The 18,416-nt window shown below is 42.2% G+C and overlaps 1 protein-coding gene across 1 annotated transcript in view; it reads right to left on the reverse strand.

Moving 5' to 3' along the window:
- LOC142571530 (uncharacterized) overlaps positions 1-17,238 on the reverse strand; it is a 50,734-nt gene extending 33,496 nt beyond the window's left edge. The window contains exons 1-6 of the mRNA XM_075679962.1: positions 17,108-17,238; positions 16,955-17,051; positions 16,615-16,756; positions 11,001-11,106; positions 10,283-10,465; positions 3,781-3,934 (exon numbers count right to left, since the gene is read on the reverse strand). Of these exons, the coding sequence (XP_075536077.1) occupies positions 3,781-3,934; positions 10,283-10,465; positions 11,001-11,106; positions 16,615-16,756; positions 16,955-17,051; positions 17,108-17,123 (698 nt within the window). The 5' untranslated portion in view covers positions 17,124-17,238. The remainder of the gene's footprint in view (positions 1-3,780; positions 3,935-10,282; positions 10,466-11,000; positions 11,107-16,614; positions 16,757-16,954; positions 17,052-17,107) is intronic.
- Between the last annotated feature and the right edge of the window lie 1,178 nt (positions 17,239-18,416).

Below are 18,416 nucleotides of genomic sequence, written 5' to 3' on the forward strand. Positions count from 1 at the left end.
AGTGCATTCTTCTTTGCTGTTGGTGTAAATTTTTCACGGGAGTGTAATCGTTAGCACATTGTTTTTGTAAATGTTTAAAATGTTTTACACTTGTTTAGAGCAATATTAGCTCTTTGTTTGGGTGGTTACGTTCCGTGCCAACAGGTGGCTGGACCGTGCACACCGATCAGGCCGCTCACGTAGGACTACGCTAAAGTTCCTTCATCAGCTTGGGTTTATGCCTCCACTGATCCGTCGAAACGCCCAGCTCACCTGTGGTTGCCAGAATATCAGACACATTCGGCACTGTGACAGAATGCTCGCAACGCACACTGCTTCAATAGATCTCGCCTGTGGTCAACTGCCAAGCAGCTGGCGAAGAGGTTGGAAAGGATTTGCACGCACGCTGCTAGAGAAGCAGAAGTAGATGACACTATGTGCCATCACGACGCAGAGCCAGTGAAGGCGGAGCTTAGCCCCGATAACTCGGCGAACGAGTTGAGGAGAAAATGCATGGGTATGGAGGAGGGTAACTCCTAATCATCCATAGCTCTCTTAATATGAGACACTTCACACAAATTGTGGTGCGAATGATTAACTTTAGCTGTACCCTACTCGTCTGCAAAAGTTGTCCGAACCGTTTCAGGATCCCTTTAAGCAAGATAAGCGCGGCAGCAGCAGCAAGCGAGTTGACCTTCGTGCTGTCTCTTGCTCCAATGCAAACTAAACATCGAAAGAACAGCGCATATGAAGCTACCAGCATTGGGTGTGCTTTGTCCACATCGCAGATCGCTTTGAAGATACGATCCCTGCGTGGGCACACACTCAGTCCACATCGCAGATTGCTTTCAAGATACAGCACCTGCGTGGCCAAGCTGTTAACAGCACAGCAGCCACCAGAGTAGAAGCCTCCCTCCCCCACTCATTCCCTCGCCTGCCCCTCGTGCCTCGCACGTGAAAGACTGTGCACTTCTGCCTCACTTTCCTGCCTCCCTTGTGTGCAAGATATTGAGCCGTGATCATCGCCTCACTCTAGCAAGTCACTTGCCAGCCCATGCCGACACGCAGAACTACATATTATGTGACCAATTTTGACAAAAATTGCCGCTAATTTCGTCCGCTGTAGTCGATAGTCTGCTGTAACGCAGCTCATTAAAAGCGAACTTAGTTGCATTAATAAAATAGGTAGAACAAACTACTGGGCCAAAATATGGTTCGTTATATCCGAAAATCTGTTGTATGCGGCTCCGTTGCAATAAGCGTAGACTGTAATAATATACCCAATGACAACTTTCTGTGGCAGCGCAACCAAAGCTATGCACATGCACTCTTACATGCGGAGCGTTTGCTCTTGTGTTACAACGCCAAGTGGTGCCGAAGTTTTGCAGGCAGTTTAGAGGATAAAGAAAACCAGATGTGGATACCAGAAAGCCAGAAAACAAGGAACAGCAAGAAAAGGAAATCCTTTCCTTAAGAAATCTTTTTATTTGCTATGAAATAAATCCTGAACAAAAAAGTAAACATAATAAGTGCTATAGTTTGTCTAACGGAACATAGCTTGCGGTTGCTTACATTCGCTTACTGCATGCAGATGTGCAGTAAAAAAATGTGTGCTTCAGCTCCGTAGCTTTCGCTGCGCTGTCACAGAAAGTTGTTGCCGGGTGTAGCACTTCCGCAGTCAAACAATGCAAAATTTGTAAACAATGCACTTTGGCCGACTCAGGTGCATATCTTTTAAACGACAGCAGCAGTGAAAATGTGGGAGCTTCTCTCGAGATGTCTGATTTCTCGCTCTGATTTTTATGCTGCTTTAACAATGCTTCAAACACCAGCACATGTTCAGAAGAGCATGTTGTTTTGCATTATTGTGCTTGAATAATATTAGGTGCAATTTTGTTTTTTCCTGCAATAAGTTGTTTTTATCCATTAGCTTTTGGACAGCATATGTAACACATATTATGAGAAACCATCCCTGCTGTGTGGAGTTTTCCTCACACAGAAGCGTGCAGTCGACTTCGGACCAGCCTTTCACAGAACCTTGACTAGCAGTCTGATCCTTTCTTTTTAGAACATATCCTCTGCAAACACCTTTATTTATTAATGTACAAAACTGTGCAACACTGCAAATTACTGCGCAACAAATTATAAATTCAGTCGAACGACTTTATAAGTAAGTGCTTGGGGCCTCCGAAATAATTAGTTATACAGGTCGCTTTGTTATAAAGGTCACACACCGCAGGGCCCACACGAGAACCGGGACAGAATTATTCCTTTGTTTTAAAGGTCATTTCATTGTAGAGGCATTCCTTGTAGAAACACTCGACTGTACTGCACAAAGCATGAGAAGTCTTCAGCTACAGTTCAAGGTGCACAACAGCCAGCTTTCTTACAGAGAGAAACTAACCGAGCGATAATCGAGTACAAGGAGACTTGTGGATCTCCCCAACATGACAATTATCACTTCAAAAACCTAAAGAATGCTGAAAAATAAAGAAACTACATGCTTGCTGCAAGGAGCCAAGACAAACACTTCCTGTATAATAGGTGCATACATACTGAAATTTGTAAATCCATGGCTTTCTCGCATAGCAGGGGCATCACTATGGCTTACATTCATGCCAGCAAACCTGCACAATATTTCTTTTACCTTGTCCAACTTGGAGAAGATAGAAACCAGAAGTACGGCAAATGTTTGGTATACTCAAAATTTTATTTGCACCCAGTACTATTAGTGACACTTGAAAATTATTCTTTTTATTCATGGTTCGTTACATAATTCTTTGAAATTTCACATAAGAATTCTCAAAAACTCCCTGAGCAATTATTTCTGCCTTTTATTTCTCCAGTTGCGATTTTCTCTGATACTAAGCCCTTTATTGGACTGAAACAAGCACCACAAGGTCTTTGGAATAATACTTTGATAGCCCATGCTGACATAATATTGTGGGCATTTAGAGCCCCTTAATGCCCACAGCTAAGAGCAAGCTAATTAATTTGACCTTATTTGTGGATTCTTGCAAATCCTACTTACACTGTGTCTTTTTTTTTTTTCAGGACTACATGAACAATAACATCCATGCGTGTGCATATAATATCATTTTTATTGCAGAGTGGAAATTAACTTCAACTATTTTTAACAAAACGATGAATTGGGCTGGTTGGTATACATTCCTTGTTTTATTTTGAGAGGATCAGAGAGGACGCAATCTGAGAGGATCTGTTGATTTCATTCCCCACTTTGTCCACACATACGCATTGTGCTCAATTAAATATATGATCTGGTCTGACAATAAACCAGTTGGCAGCTTGCACTTTTTTGCTGTTTGTGTCTTCATTCCTACTCAGTGTTCCTCTTGTCTCCATTAATGTGTGCCATACACAGAGCAAGAACAATGAAATTCCATTGTGTTACTTAATGCAGGTGCATATGAGCCACTCCTTCTGGTTAGCTTTATTTCTTGTCTTGTTGATATTTACATTTTCCTAGCCTAATATGTTTATGTGCTTGTGGTATGCATGTGCATGTTATATGGGCAATGGAGTAGCCTCAGTTTTTAAACTGTGTCCTGGGGTAGCAGCCGGCTCTAACATAATATTACCGTCTGTCCGCAGTTATTAGACAACAAACAAATAAGAGTTACAGTTGCATTGCAGCTTTTTAGTTACAATTATAACCATCCCATTTTTCCTCTTGGTCAAAAAATTACTATCCCTCACATCATATTTGTGTAAATGCAGTACTTCTAATGCGATGTCCAGAGATATGCCCATGGCATAACTGCTTGTGATGGAAAGACTAACCTGACCACCACTTCCTGTCCAGGCTTGCAGCATCCAACCAAGTCATCTTCAAGGACAACCCACATGCTTCCAGGAACATTGCGAAGAACAAGGTTGTTGGCTTTCTCCTGAATCAGTACTTCCTGGTAGTCACTGCACTTGGACAAGTCTGTTTCTGTGTGAGAGAAGCAGAAAGAACATGAAAAAGAGAAGTCAACCACACAAAAACTGTGTTTCTAATATGAAAGGCTAAAGGAGTTGGTCTCATTGGTATTTGCTCACTGACATAATGTAGCACGAAGGCACAATTACAAAGAAGACACACAGAACATGTCACAGGCGCCTGTGATGTGTTCTGTGTCTCTTCTTTGTAATTGTGCCTTCATGCTACAGCCTGTGATGTGTTCTGTGTCTCTTCTTTGTAATTGTGCCTTTACGCTATATTACGGCGCTACATTATGAATAAACATTGGAAGCAGCTGTCCTGGCTCTTTTATGCAAGTCTGATGTAATAGTTCTGCAGAAACCCGCAAGGTGTAGAGAAGTAATTAATGAATGGAAAATGAGACATCCACCCAAATGTAGCTAAGTGCTACAAAGGAAACCCATACAGGTTCCCCGAAAGAAAAGCTTCGCAGTTGAAAAATTCGTCCTGGTCTGGGATTCAAACTCGGGACCACCGCCTTTCCGAGGCAGCTGCTCTACCATCTGAGCTAACCAGGTGGCTAGCAGATGGCAGGCGAAGCTGAATTTATCAACAACTCAGAAGCAAAGGCAAGAGTTTTTGTAGCACTTAGCTACATTTGGGTGGATGTCTCATTTTCCTTTTATTTATGCAAGTCTTCTGATTAAAACAACATTTTTTGCAACATTGTTCCAGAGGAGTTGCTGTCATGCTTAATGGATGAAAGTAAAGTTAACAACAATAGACTGCTCTGCTCCTGCAAGCACTTGCAACCCAACTTGTACAGAACGCTAGAAAAATGTAGTAAAATTAACTTACTTTGTTCCAAGCAATTTAGGAAAGTAAATGGAGTAAAAATTACCAAACTCTGGAAAGTATTTGAGTACTATACTGAATAATACATACATAATTCATTATCTGACATAAACATACTTCCAAGATGCAAATAACCTTATAAGGTTACAACAACATTGCCAAGTTCCAACAAGAAAACCCAAAAATTTCAAGGAAATACTTAGCAATATGTGTGACTCTGTAGGAATCACAAATCACATGCTTTGTCAGCAACTGATAGTTACGGCATGAACACCCAATTAGAGTGTTGCTTATTGTGTTGAAAATGTTTTGCCGCATTCTGTGCCTATCACGGGCAAAGCTTCTGCGTCAGCTCTACAATTTTCACTTTTCACCACCATGGCTGCCTGCCTCCTTTCAGCCTCCTCGTTGCAACAACCTCCAATGACATCATATATTCTACCACCATGTTGCACCATTGCCTCAAACAACTGCAAGCTTTTCTATTCTGAACTGCTGTTGTCACTTTCATGCACAGCTCTCACCACAGCATCTTACAGAGCATATCTTGCTAAGACTTCTACTTTTACGTAATTATGTTTAATTGCATGAGGAACTCATCAAGACTATGCATCAAAATGAATGAAGGGAGTCCACTGTGTCTATGCTAACTTGCAGCTCATTAACCCAGTTCCTTAGTCTGCAGCAATTGTTTACAAATTGCATACACTTGTGCCTTATGGATAAGCTTGCTAGGAAATTATGTGTTTCAGTAATTATAATTATGTCTGTCACAATCACCCAGCTCAATTCTGAAAGCTCTGAGTCTGTTCATATCCTACATTATATCTGAGCCAAGTTTCAGCTTGCTGCTCAGCTCCTCTGCTTGAAGCAACTGTTTGAAACCTCAGAGCAAGTTTTCAACACTATGTACAGGCCAGACGCATGCTGACACGAAAAATATGATGTGAAATTTACTGTAACTGCCAATCAGAAAATCACTTATTGGTTCACACGACTGGCTGTTTCTCAAAATATGTATCTGACCTTCAGACAGTTTCGTATTTCGAAATATGCTGTGACTATCTTGAAAAATGGGTACAAGACACCAGGGAAAGTATTTAAGTTAAAGTAATTTATACTAACCCTTCAAATCATTACCCTACTACATTGTTTTCCTTTTTGCTGGAGTTTGTTTCTATTAGATTAACACTGTCATCAAATTGTCACTCAGCAAAACGTGCACCTACAGTACCCAAAGTTTCCTCAACATTGTCGCCAATTCTATAGCAAATGTGTCTGGTCAGATTGTATGTACAGGCTCGTCCACTCTTAGGGTGAACACGGCTCACCGTGGCCGCGCTCCGCGGGGCGCCAGTGCGTCCGGCGCGGCGGCGCATCGAAGCGAAGCGGCGCAGGCGCACACGGACGCAGGGGAGGTGCTTCGCGTCGTCTGCTACAGCGCTGGAGCGCGCCGCATCTTGCTTTGCTGTAAACTTCGCTAGACCCAGGTGACTGAGTGACCGAGGCGGCATTGCGGGAAGGCGTACTTCACTAACTGGAGCATTTTCCAGCTGGTTCCGTCTACAGCTTGTGAACAGCCTGCTTAGTCAATATACATAAACAGAAACAAGCATCTCACCACATAAACCACTTAGCATGTTTTTTATAAGTGATGAGGCTAAAAATACAGTCATTTTTTTTCGCGTTCTTAATTAGGCTGGGGCCTAGAGGCGACGCTTGATAGTCGTGTCAGGGACGTCACCTAGCCTGAGGCTGTTCTTAATTTCTCGAACGGTGGAGGTCGGGTTTGCAGCAGCCGCCGCAACAATGGTAACTCTTTGCCGGGCTTTACGGGGAGCATCCGCAATTCTTCCGCCCTTCTTGTAAGCCTGGACGATTCTATTTACAGTTTTCAGTGGCCTTTTTGTCATCTCCGATATAACGCGTTAAGAATAGTTTTGTAGACACAGATCTACAATGCGTCGTCTTTCTTTTTCCAGTACCCGCGACATGGCTAGTTTCCAAATCGCACCGGGGAAATGAAATTATCCTGCACTTTTACAGCGTTTTTATCACCGAAGTGCCATGGCAACCAGCAACCGAACAAAATGCAATTCATCATGCAAGTCGACGGAAATGCGTTTAATGGAACCACCTCTGGTGTCGTTCGATTTGGCGAGTCATCCCACAATCTGTACTCAACTGAGTGACTGGCCACTCAGGAGTTAGTCGTTGGCTGCACCGCATCATCATATTAAGCTAGGATGGGGTAGCATGACCTACGCAAAAAAAAAAGGGGGGGGGGGGGGCTCAGCGGTTGATCGGGCTGACGCCCATGGTCAGTTAAAAAGTAGACTGGCCTTAACACAGCAATCTGGCTTGGGCCGGGCTTAGCTTTTACAAATGGCGAGTCCGTTGGCCGACCACCGGCATGCTGTGGGCAGACGACACCATGCCGGCTTCATGACCGTCGGTTTAAATGTCGTGGCCGCCTTCGTCCAACACACGGACCGGCCACTTCCCCACGACGGCAACAGCATCGCTTGTCCGCGGCAAGGGTTCCTGCGCCGTATTCATATTTGGGTTTTACCCACTCAGCCCAGCCCACCCCCGCCTACCCCCTAAAAAAAAAAAAGAAATTCCTCCTAATCTCCAAATTTATCCGATGCCCACATCTATGGCGTAACTCCATGTGTCGCTTCGGGACGTATACCGCACAATTAGCAAATTATTATGTGCTAGTGAGAATATGCATATGGCCCATTCTGAGGAAGTACTAAAATGAAATAGAAGCGAATAACGACTTAATTACCCGGCAAGATGTAATTTAAACTAGAAAACAGACATGTATATTATAGATTTTCCACTTTAATTACCTATTCGAAACGGACGGAAACAGCATTCGCATGCAGCGTGCATTGATTCCAAGGAGAAAAAAAAAAAAAAAAAAAAAAAAAAAACGTCGGCGCCATATGTTTTACTTCACCTAATCAATGTAATCAAATAATTGACCGGTGATTCTTCAAAATGAGAATGCGACATCTCGCATCAGGTAGCCGTCAGAGGACCGGCATCGCTTCGGTGATGTTACACAAGCTGTGACAGCAAAAATTAATTTAGTTTTTTTTTATAGGATGCAGAAAGATGAAAAGGGGGAGTAAAATTGCCGCCAAATCAGTTGCTATGCCGGGGAGAGCACTTTCCTACATCGCGTAACGCGCTCCATGCTCTCCTACCAGCCACATTAACGCGTCAATAAGAGAGTGCGAAGCAGCGGATATCACTTCTTAGTTGTTGTCGAAGTAATAGTATTGCCCTCCTTAATGGTAAAATCCATGGCAAACATGATGATGCGTGATTGCACAATCGCTCTCTAACTTTCTGCGAAATTTTTAGCGGGTTTCGGTCGTTTTCTTAAGTCAATTAAGCACATTAGTTCTAGCATCAAGACATGCGCGAAACGGCGCGCTAGGCTCATCACATATGATGACTCCGACGAAGAGCACGCCTAATAGGTTTCTCGGTATGCACTACACCAAGTGCTGTGAGAGGAAAATAAGAGGGCCCCAGCCTAATAAAGAGCGCGAAAAAATGACTATTTTTACCCTCATCCCATATGAAAAACACGCTAAGTAACTTATGTGGTGAGAAGCTTGCTTCTGTTTATGTATATTGATTAAGCAGGCTGTTCACAAGCTGTAGACGGAACCAGCTGGAAAATGCTAAAGTTAGTAAAGTGCGCCTTCCCGCAATGCCGCCTCGGGCACTCAGTAACCTGGGTCTAGCGAAGTGTACAGCAAAGCAAGATGCGGCGCGCTCCAGCGCTGTAGCAGACCGAAGCACCTCCCCTGGATCCGTGTGCGCCTGCGCCGCTTCGCTTCGATGCGCCGCCGCGCCGGACGCACTGGCGCCCCGCGGAGCGCGGCCACGGTGAGCCGTGTTCACCCTAAGAGTGGACGAGCCTGTACATCACAAATGGTGTTATACATTCTCGAATTATATGCAAGTGCCACTGATTATTCTGCAATTGACAGCGAGACATGTATAAATAGCTGTTGAACTCAACCTGTGGGATTAGCTTCAAACCTGTGGATTAAATTAGTAAACAAATAATTATTTGCTTTAAAATTGTAGGCATGCATATTTCCTGTCAGCACTCTTCTCAGTTGGTATTACTGTAGAGTACACTGACAAATGCACAACAGATGCTATGTGACAAGGAGTGCCCTTTGTTACAGTGAGGTACTGTAGTGGACGTTAGTACCAATCACAAAAAAGTAAGGATTACTGATTGTTATTGCAGCTACTGAGAACATCACATGGCCAAGGGAAGAATGAATTCGTGTATTGGAGATGGGCAAAGTACAATAAAAGAGGCAACTACTATTGGTGGGTTTTCTCAAGTATGCCTCATTACCTACTTATTTCTCAGTCTCTTAGCTTAAAAACCATACTGTGCAGTGCCTTGCCCCTAGTTCATTTTTCATCCATCTTATTTTGTCTTTTAACCAACATCAATGTAGCCTCACAGCTTATAAAGTCAAACTTCATTATAACAAAGTTGCATCCAACCCAAAATTACCCTCATTATATGATAGTATTTCCTATAAGCATATATTCGTTACACACTGATATCATGGGAGACATACTTTATATTTACTTCATTATATTTAATAATTTGTTATATCTATTTTCCTCATATCAATATTCAACTGCATATAAGATGAGACTGCTAGAAATTCCCTATTCAGGTAAGCACCCAAACATTTATATTTTTAACATCCTTCATCTTTTCAACTACAGCACTCAAATTTATAACAGCAAGAATTAGTGAAGGCAGGAGAAGCAGTCCAGCTTGTTTGACCCAAGCAATTAGTGCTGTTTAGTCTTTCTTCACCTTCCCCAGGTAAGCGCAAGAAGCCCAGCTTTCAAATGACATAACAAATAGATTGGTCACCTTGAACCAGCTTCCTTGCACTGTAAGTAATCCTTCTACAGCCGCCGGGACAGAGAAAATTAGGTGCAACACTTGGAATTATTTTGGGCATGCGGCACATGCACATATATAATCATCACGTGTACTTCTCCACCTCAAGGTTATGTAGGCAAGCTAGTTTGTTTTCCTTGTACTCTTCTATAGGAGAGCAAGGAAAACAAACTAGCAGACTCTTGTGCTCTGCATTGGTGAAGGATTCTGGCTGTGCAAAGAAGCTACCTTAGAGGTTCAGCAAAAGTTTCATGGTTTAGTACACACAATTACCCCATGCTAGTACTGAGGTGCAAAGCTTCCATGATGAGCCAGAAGGCTGTTCTAGTTGGTTGGTTGCCTTGTGTGTTTTATCTACAGCAGTAAAGATGAAGTAACATGAAATACAAGGACCAGTGAGACAGTTGAGCACTTGCCCTGCAAATATTGTCACACAAGTTCTCACGATATGGTACAAGTTCTGAAGGAATGTCCCATGTGGCATCTACAATGCTCAAATGTAAGCAACCAAAGTTGGTGAGTCCAACCAGCTAGCAAATCAAGATGGTTCATACCTTTTGAGGAAGGCATAAACTTGGAGCCACGACAACCAATTGGATTTGGACATGTGGTAGGCTTGGTCAGCATGCAGAACATGACCAAGTCAGCCCTGATGGTGAAAGAGTAGCCACACGTAACACACAGGTAGTCCCTCGAACGTTCCAATACCTTCATTCCTTTTATTCTCAAAACTGTTCCTGTGAGAAAGCAAATGAGGAATAATATATAGCATAAACAATGGCTGCTGTTAATGCTTCTTATTACTGCACTCTCTAGGAGCAAACGCCTATAACACTCTTATATACCTCTGAGAATAAAAGGAAGGTCATTGTGCACAAAAAGGGAGTAACAGGTTAACTGTTGCAAAGAAGAAAGACCGGTGGACAAACGACTATAACAGGGGAGTCATACATACACAAAAGCCACTATATCTCAAGTGACAATGAACATATATCTGCCAATTGTGTCATGATATGATATCAAAAACAGGCACCGCAGCATGTTGCTGCTCCAAGCCACCTTAAATATCACACTACAGATTGCATGCAATGTCTGTCTTCTATAGCAAAAACAAAATTCCACATACTATACTCGCTCAGCTTTTCAGTTAAAAACAAATATAAACACTCAGGCATATCGAATTTTCTGACAGTCCAGTCCATGATTAATTTAAAACAAGCTATGCACAGCACTAACATGTGAGCACAGGAGCATATGCGTGCAGGACATTACCAGTTATGGCCTGAAATCTTGAGACTTGCTTGCATTTTGGCAGTGTGGCTGTTTGAATGAACTGAGGGAGGTTTACAAGTCGAAGATGGACTTTCTCTTTCAAATTCTGAAAAAGCAGCAAAATATAGCCTATGAGGCAATGACAGAGAGCGAGATTGGCTCTTCATTACAAAAACAGAATATATGTGCTTAAACTGTTGCAGCTGCTGAGCAAATTCCTGCAAGACTAAAAAGAAAAAAAAAAGAGTTTTGTCAAGCCATATCTCATGGGGAGAATTAACATTGCAGAATAATGTAAAACAACTCTACTGCTGTTTTGATAGTCAACTGCACAGCTTGAAGCAGGCAAGCAAGCTGCTTCCTCACCGTTATAATATACAGCTTCACAGTTTATACAGCAGCTACATGCAATTAGGGCAAGCCACTTCAACATGATGTATGGATGAAACTCTGATGGCACATCGTGAATAATGAGAATTAGTTGCGTTCACTGGTAGTTCCACGAACAAAAAATTTCAGCAAAACCCATCTCACGACATTAATGTGATTAGCTTTAAAGAGTCCTGAACCACCCCTTGGGCTTGATGAAACAACATAGTCCACGGGTAGCATATGCTGCTGTGAACATCTCAGCCAAGTTTTGCTGTTGTATGTGGTGAGAGGAGCTTGCAAGTGGACCGCAAAGTAATCTTTCTCTCAAACGCTCTCTTTCCAACAGAAGGCCCTGTCCTCACTCTCTTCCGGACGCTTTATTTCACGATTGGATAATTTATTTCCTCATTCCCATTAGACAGCTGCTATTGGCCAATAGCTGACATCAAGCTGCAGGCGGCTACATGGCGTAGACACACCGCGGCTGCCGCAGGGTGCTGCCACGAGTCCACTGGTGAAGCACACTGTGGCTGGCTGAGGACAACCGTGTTATGCTTATGTTTAGCGCGTCGTGGGCAGCAAAGGCAGAAGTCTATGTTAACATCCAAAATGAAATTTGAACTGCACGCCATGGTGAAACTTAGAAGGTGGAGCATTGTGGGCATGCCCCACTGCATCATAGCCTTCACAGTGCAAGGCATTGAAGAAGGAACAGGATTACAGCTGAAGCCATGTTTTATTGCCAATAACTCTGGTTCTGCTGAACGCATCGAGGTACTTTTTGTGGCAAAGTATTTCTGAAATAGCCTATTTTCACTTCAACTGCCTTTCTACACTTCAATAAAAAGTGGTTCAGGGCCCCTTTAAAGCAATTAGTGACACACTTTATTGCCGCCACAAGTACGCATAATCTATGAGGTGTGTATGCAACCGGGTTCCTCTACCGTGCTTCCCAATGAACACGCCGTGCCATCTCATGGCGCTGTGCAATGTTTGCATGTGGCACATACGTATATATATTCAGACAAGATTGCCCGAGAATAAATGATGTGGGTTCAATTCTACCCAGCAGCAGAAAAATATTTAATGATTTTTTTGTAATTGGAGAGCAGCTCATACGCAGTGACCCAAGGCCGACAGTTGGCTTTGAACCCTGTTTCCTCAGAACAGCAACTCAATGCTGTACCCATTAAACATCGGACTACCCAGTGACTCAAGTTGGCAGGAAAACAGATAGAAAGATAGTTCCCTGAAAGTGTGTGAAGTTCCCAAGAACGCTAATTCAATTAATAATTTGTTACATGTACATGAATGTGCCACTCCTTTTAATGCAATTAGCATCCTTTGGTAACTTGACCCACTTTTCAGTTTGGATGTAACCCCTTTCACCCAGTGACCAAAGTTGCCTTCTACCTTGGGCCACTAGGTGTGTGCTGGCTGCTGTCTTGCCGAGGTACCTGTCACTGGGTATGCGGCCGAATGGAGAACTCACTGCTGGCTAGCCTAGTAGACAACTTGGGTCAATCGGTATGCACCACTAGGTATGTGCCCAAAGAGACAACTTCAGCACTGTGTATGTAACATTGGTATGTGCCCATTCTTGACCAATCTCCTAGAATGGATGTGCCAAGGTGACACAAGGGGTGTGTGGCCTTAAATACATTAAAGCGATAAAGCCCCATCCACAATAGACAGAACACGGCCGCTTAATGATCATGATGATGATGACCTTAATGGAGAGTCATTGTAACAAAGTTGCAGCGAGGATACTAGCGATACTATAGAGTTTCATCTATTGTGCAGTGCATGATTAGAACAAGATATACTGTGCCATGGTATCATTTAGCATTGTTGTTGCCAGCGAGACTGCAATAAATTTGTGTCTCTACTGTGGCAATACGGTTTGTCGCTATGTTGCTTTAATGCTAATCGTACATTCATCTTCAGATGGGTTCTGCCGGAATTCTTTTTAGAATGCATATTTATTATATAAGGAACATAAGGAGGCCAAAGGAAAAAGGCTTCAGAAGCAGCCAAGCTAATCAGCTTCTTTTTACATTAAGGTGGTGGAAATAATGTATGCAGGAGGGGCAAAGTCACAGCATAGTGGCCATAAAATAGAAATGAGGATACTGAGGAGTTTTGCATGACAGTATGGCAAAATAAAGCACATTCTTACAATGACAAAAATTGACTAAGCCACTTGGCAATGCACCATTCTGCCAAGCCATATCATATTCATTTATGTTTCAGGTGCATGTTTTTGTTGGCCACTCTCAAACAACTCATCCATGCTGCCTTGGGTCATTTGTCCTTAAAATAGCATTCCCGATGAAGTGATGAAGTCGTTTCCAGATATCTGAGCCTTCAGGTAATTAACCTTTTATGAAGTGTTGCCACATAATAACGTCTGTCTCATTTTTTGTTATCTATGCCAGCTGTTTGTACATTTTCTTTTTTTTCTGCTGTATCCTGCATATTTCATATTAATTTTTATTTTATGTTATTTTACAAATACCTCACAGGCTCCATGTAGGATTATTATGTAACGTGTACTAGACAATAATTTTTGACAAGAACACGAAAACAAACATAAGAAATTCAAGAACCAGGTATTATACAATGGTAAAATGTAGTAGATATGGTGTAACATTGTAATAATAGAATACTTGGTAGGTTTTATACAAAATTGAGTGGGTCTACATGATATCTCTATAAAACCTATAAACATGATTTTAAGTGATCATGTGGTTAGCAAAAACAGTCATAGATGGTTAGTATTTTATTTCTAAATGCCATATGGTCATGAATACAGACGACATCATCAGGGAGGTCATTCCATTGACCAATTACACGTGGAAGCGTAGATGTGTTAAAGGCTTGGGTACGGCTGAAAAGACGAGTAAAACTAAGTTGATTACGAAGCCTGCGAGATATTTGATGTGGTTTTGATAGTGGTAAGGCATTTTCGTGCACACTGTAGACTATTTTATGCAATAAACAGAGAGTGGCTATTTTCCTACGTGATTCCAAGAATGATAATAATAATAATGTAGTCTTCAGGTTAGGCACACTGGAGAGTCGGTTATAGTCTCGAGCGATGAAACGTGCAGCACGGTTTTGCACAGATTCCAGTAAGTTGATTAGATAGACTTGGTGAGGTGACCAGACGGATAATGCATATTTGAGTTGTGTACAAACAACTGTCTGGTATGCTAGTTCCGTGTTATGGAAGGTGCCACATGAAGACTACATTCCAAGTATCCTAGTGTGCGCGATGCCATGGGAGTAATTTTTTTAATGTGCGTCGACCAAGAAAGATTAGACGTGAAGTTAATACCAAGGTATCTGTATTGGGCATTACCAATATAGAATTATTGTTAAGAGTGCATGTGTAAGTTGAGTTTGATTGCTTTCAGCTGAACGTCATTGGTTTGCATTTGTCAGCGTTAACTGTCGTTTGCCACTGCGAGCACCAAAGAGTGATTTTGTCAAGATCCTGTTGCAGTACCAGATGATCTGCGTGAGTTATAATTTTACAGTATATTATGCAATTGTCAGCAAACAAATGGATGCTAGATGTTATATAAAATGGAAGGTAATTAATGTAGATAAGAAATAATAAAGAACCCAGGATGTTGCCTTGAGGAACGCTGGAAGTAACATCAGATAACATAAATGAGGTGTTATTAACCCAAGTAAACCATCTGCGTAGGCATAAAAACTTATAGAGCCATGATATAGTTAAAGAATCAAGGTTAAGGGACGACAGTTTAGTAATTAAACGGCCATGTGCTACACAATCGAAAGCTTTAGAAAAATTGACATAAATGCAATCTGTCTGTGTGTTACTTTCCATATTAGAATATAGGTCATGGGTGAATTCTATTAGCTGGGTTTCACATGACAAGCCTTTTCTAAAGCTGTGTTGTTGGTAAAAAATGAAATGGTAATTTTCTAGATGTTGCACAATGTTAGATACAATTATCTGTTCAAGTATTTTGCAAGGGATGCTAGTCAGGGATATGGGGCTATAGTTATTTACATTACTTTTGTTTCCAGATTTGAATATGCGTATCACCTTGCCAATTTTCTAATCATGTGGAAGTGTACCAGTAGATAATGACTGAGTGAAGATATGGTAAAGGATTAAACTGCAAGGGATTATTGTTAGTTTGAGGATTTTAGTGTTGATTTCATCAATACCAGAGCTTGTGGATACTTTTATTATTTAAATTTCTTTATTATGGCAGCGATCCCTTCTACGGTTAACTCTATGCGGTTCATATACCTATAATTGACATCAGCAATACTAGGAATATTTGAGCAGTTTTTCTTCGTAAATACAGATGTAAAGTACTCGTTCAAAACATCGGCACATTTTTCTTGTTGAATCGAATTACTGGTTTCATCCTGTAGTGTTAAGTTAGTCGGAGAGGAAGCCGGGGAAACAGTACGCCAGAATGTTTTGGGATTGTTAGTCATTAGGAACTGTAAGTCATGCGAAAAAAACTTATGCTTAGCTTTACAAACAGCACGACAATATGCGGTTTCGCAGTATTTTTGTTTTAATTAACCAAGATGCAGGAGTGTTTAGTAGTTTAAATATTTTGAAAAGCGTTTCTTTTTATTTTGTAGAGTTCGCACAGCTCTATGATACCACGGTTTTGATATGTTAAGTTGGAATGAAATTAAAGGTGTATGTGTATTCATTAGTGTTAACAACTTGTGTTTGAAAATCGTCCAGTTTTTGTCGACAGTACGGGATTTGCTTTCTTTAATCTGCTTTTTGCTTTTCTTGTGTTCTCAAGCCATGTTTCTCTTCGTTTATGCTGTTTTCTTTACATTATTTAACCCCAGCGCTACCCCTCACAGAATGGTCCTTCTAGAGCTTGTAAAGTTCGCGTAAGAAAGTAAATAAACAAACAAAAGAATGGCGCCCAAGTAAAAGGGTTCATTCGGTCCGATCGAGTGGACTATACTTGCTCTAACACCAGCTAAAACCATCCGACACTAAAAGGAAACCGGCTGTATAGCTGAGAATTGGACAATGAGCCAGTTCCAATGGTCAGTAATCTTTACCTAGTAAAGGCAAAAGACAACACGCAAGCAGACGTGTAGGCAATAAGCACATGTGCAATAAATATGAAGAAATTTAAATAGCAACTCAAACCATGGTTATAGAGTGTGATTGCATATGTAATTAAAGAGAAAGGGAGAGTGATATCAAAGCCAGCCTCACGTATTTGTCTCCAACTGAGCAATCATCCAGAGCATCTCTCAATGCCAAAGCCACGGATGTGTTCATGGAATCAAGGGTTTTGAGAGGGTAGTAGAGGAGGGATTCCCCGAACTCCACGCTGGCATCAAAGAGTGTAGTACCGCTAAAAGAAAATAAGCATAATTGTACACATAGAAGATGGTGCCATATCCGAACACAATGCTAAATATAATGTCACACGCCAACACGCAGGACTCGGTTCATTCTTGCACCAACAGCAGTACAGCAATTAATGCAGGTGGTACTGATATGGAAGAACAGGAATGATGGTGAAAGAATTAATATCCCAATATTCTCTTACTTGACTCGTAGGCAATAATGTCGCCTGTCATCGTCAGATGCCAGAATAGCCTCAAGATCATGCTTATGGTTTTCCAGCAGAAACGTCTTCAAGAAACCTGCATAAAAGATAGGCGATTATTCGTTCAACTTAGGGATGACAACAACTTCCTACCTTCGATGCGGTTCATGTACGACGACGTTTAGGTCGGCGATTGAAATTAAACACTCGGCGAACTGAATGTATGCCGTCTGCTAGATTAGTACAGACAACTCACGCACGCGCATTTGTTGGGAAGTGTAGAGTGTAGCTCGAGTCGTAGCTGCTACGAGCCATTCTAGCAGTTCCGGTTCCGGTTCTGCCGAACTAGTTTCGGTTTTATTGGTGAATCGAACCTTTCTACTACTAGAGTGTACTGAGGAAAAGACCCGCGACTTCAGACGGGACGTAAGACGAAGGAGTGAACAGGAGGAGCGGTAACTAGCTAGCAACTGAGGTTTATTACGTGTAATTACCATGAAACTCATAGCAGCAAAAGGTCGCGTCTGCGCGCAGCGTGCCTTGACATACTGAAGAACAAGATGAAACACACGGGGCAGAAAACATCCTAAACAACAATGGAAAGTGCGAAGGTTAATCAAAAACCGGATTTCTTTATCTAGGAGAGCCACTGAAGGCTCACTTACACACGCATCTAAGCAAGGTCTGCGCATGTGTGCCGCTTCCGTAATTTCTCGCTCAAGTCTAGAGTCTCCCATAGACAATGATGACTTGATTGAATTTGGCGTAGCAACCTTTGCATTCCCTGTGGTATTTGGGGAGATCTATCACCCTTCAAGGAGCGGAAATGCTGCCGCAGTCTATTATTAATACATTAGCCAGTTTGGCCAACGTAAACACTGCCGTATCACAGCGGAAACTGGTTCACCACATTGGTGGCACAGAGCACGTATACTGGTACTCGTGCCTAGTAGTACAGGCGACCTTGCGCGGACCATCCGCCACGCGCCTACATAGTTGGGATAGCTTGCAGGGGGTTGAGAACACGAGTCCAATGTCCTGTCTAACCGCCACGTTCTTCAGATTGTGTGCCATTTTGCGCACATAGCTAGGGCATGACTTCTAGGAGGCCTCTGTTGAGGGGGGTCGCCTAGCTGCTCCTGCTCACGCGCCTTGTGCCGCAGCTTCCACAACAGCGCCTGAAGAAGGGCTGAAGAAAAGATTGCCTCTTTCAACTTATTTACTTGGGTCTGAAAACTTTCAGCTGTCTTGTGCGGGCATGACTTCAAAAGGGCTGACCTCAAACAGGTGACAGCTACGGCTCTCTTAATTAGTTTCGAGTGTGAAGAGGAGAACGATAAAATGGTCTTAGAACGCGGCATATAGGCCCACACATGATCAAGCATCTCGAAGGAAATTTGTAAGTCTAAGAACTCGAATACTGTGATTGGCTGGCGCAGTAACGAAACCCTGCAGCCCGTGA

The sequence above is a fragment of the Dermacentor variabilis genome, chromosome 2 (genome assembly GCF_050947875.1).
Source record: "Dermacentor variabilis isolate Ectoservices chromosome 2, ASM5094787v1, whole genome shotgun sequence".
Classification (NCBI taxonomy): Eukaryota; Metazoa; Arthropoda; class Arachnida; order Ixodida; family Ixodidae; genus Dermacentor; species Dermacentor variabilis.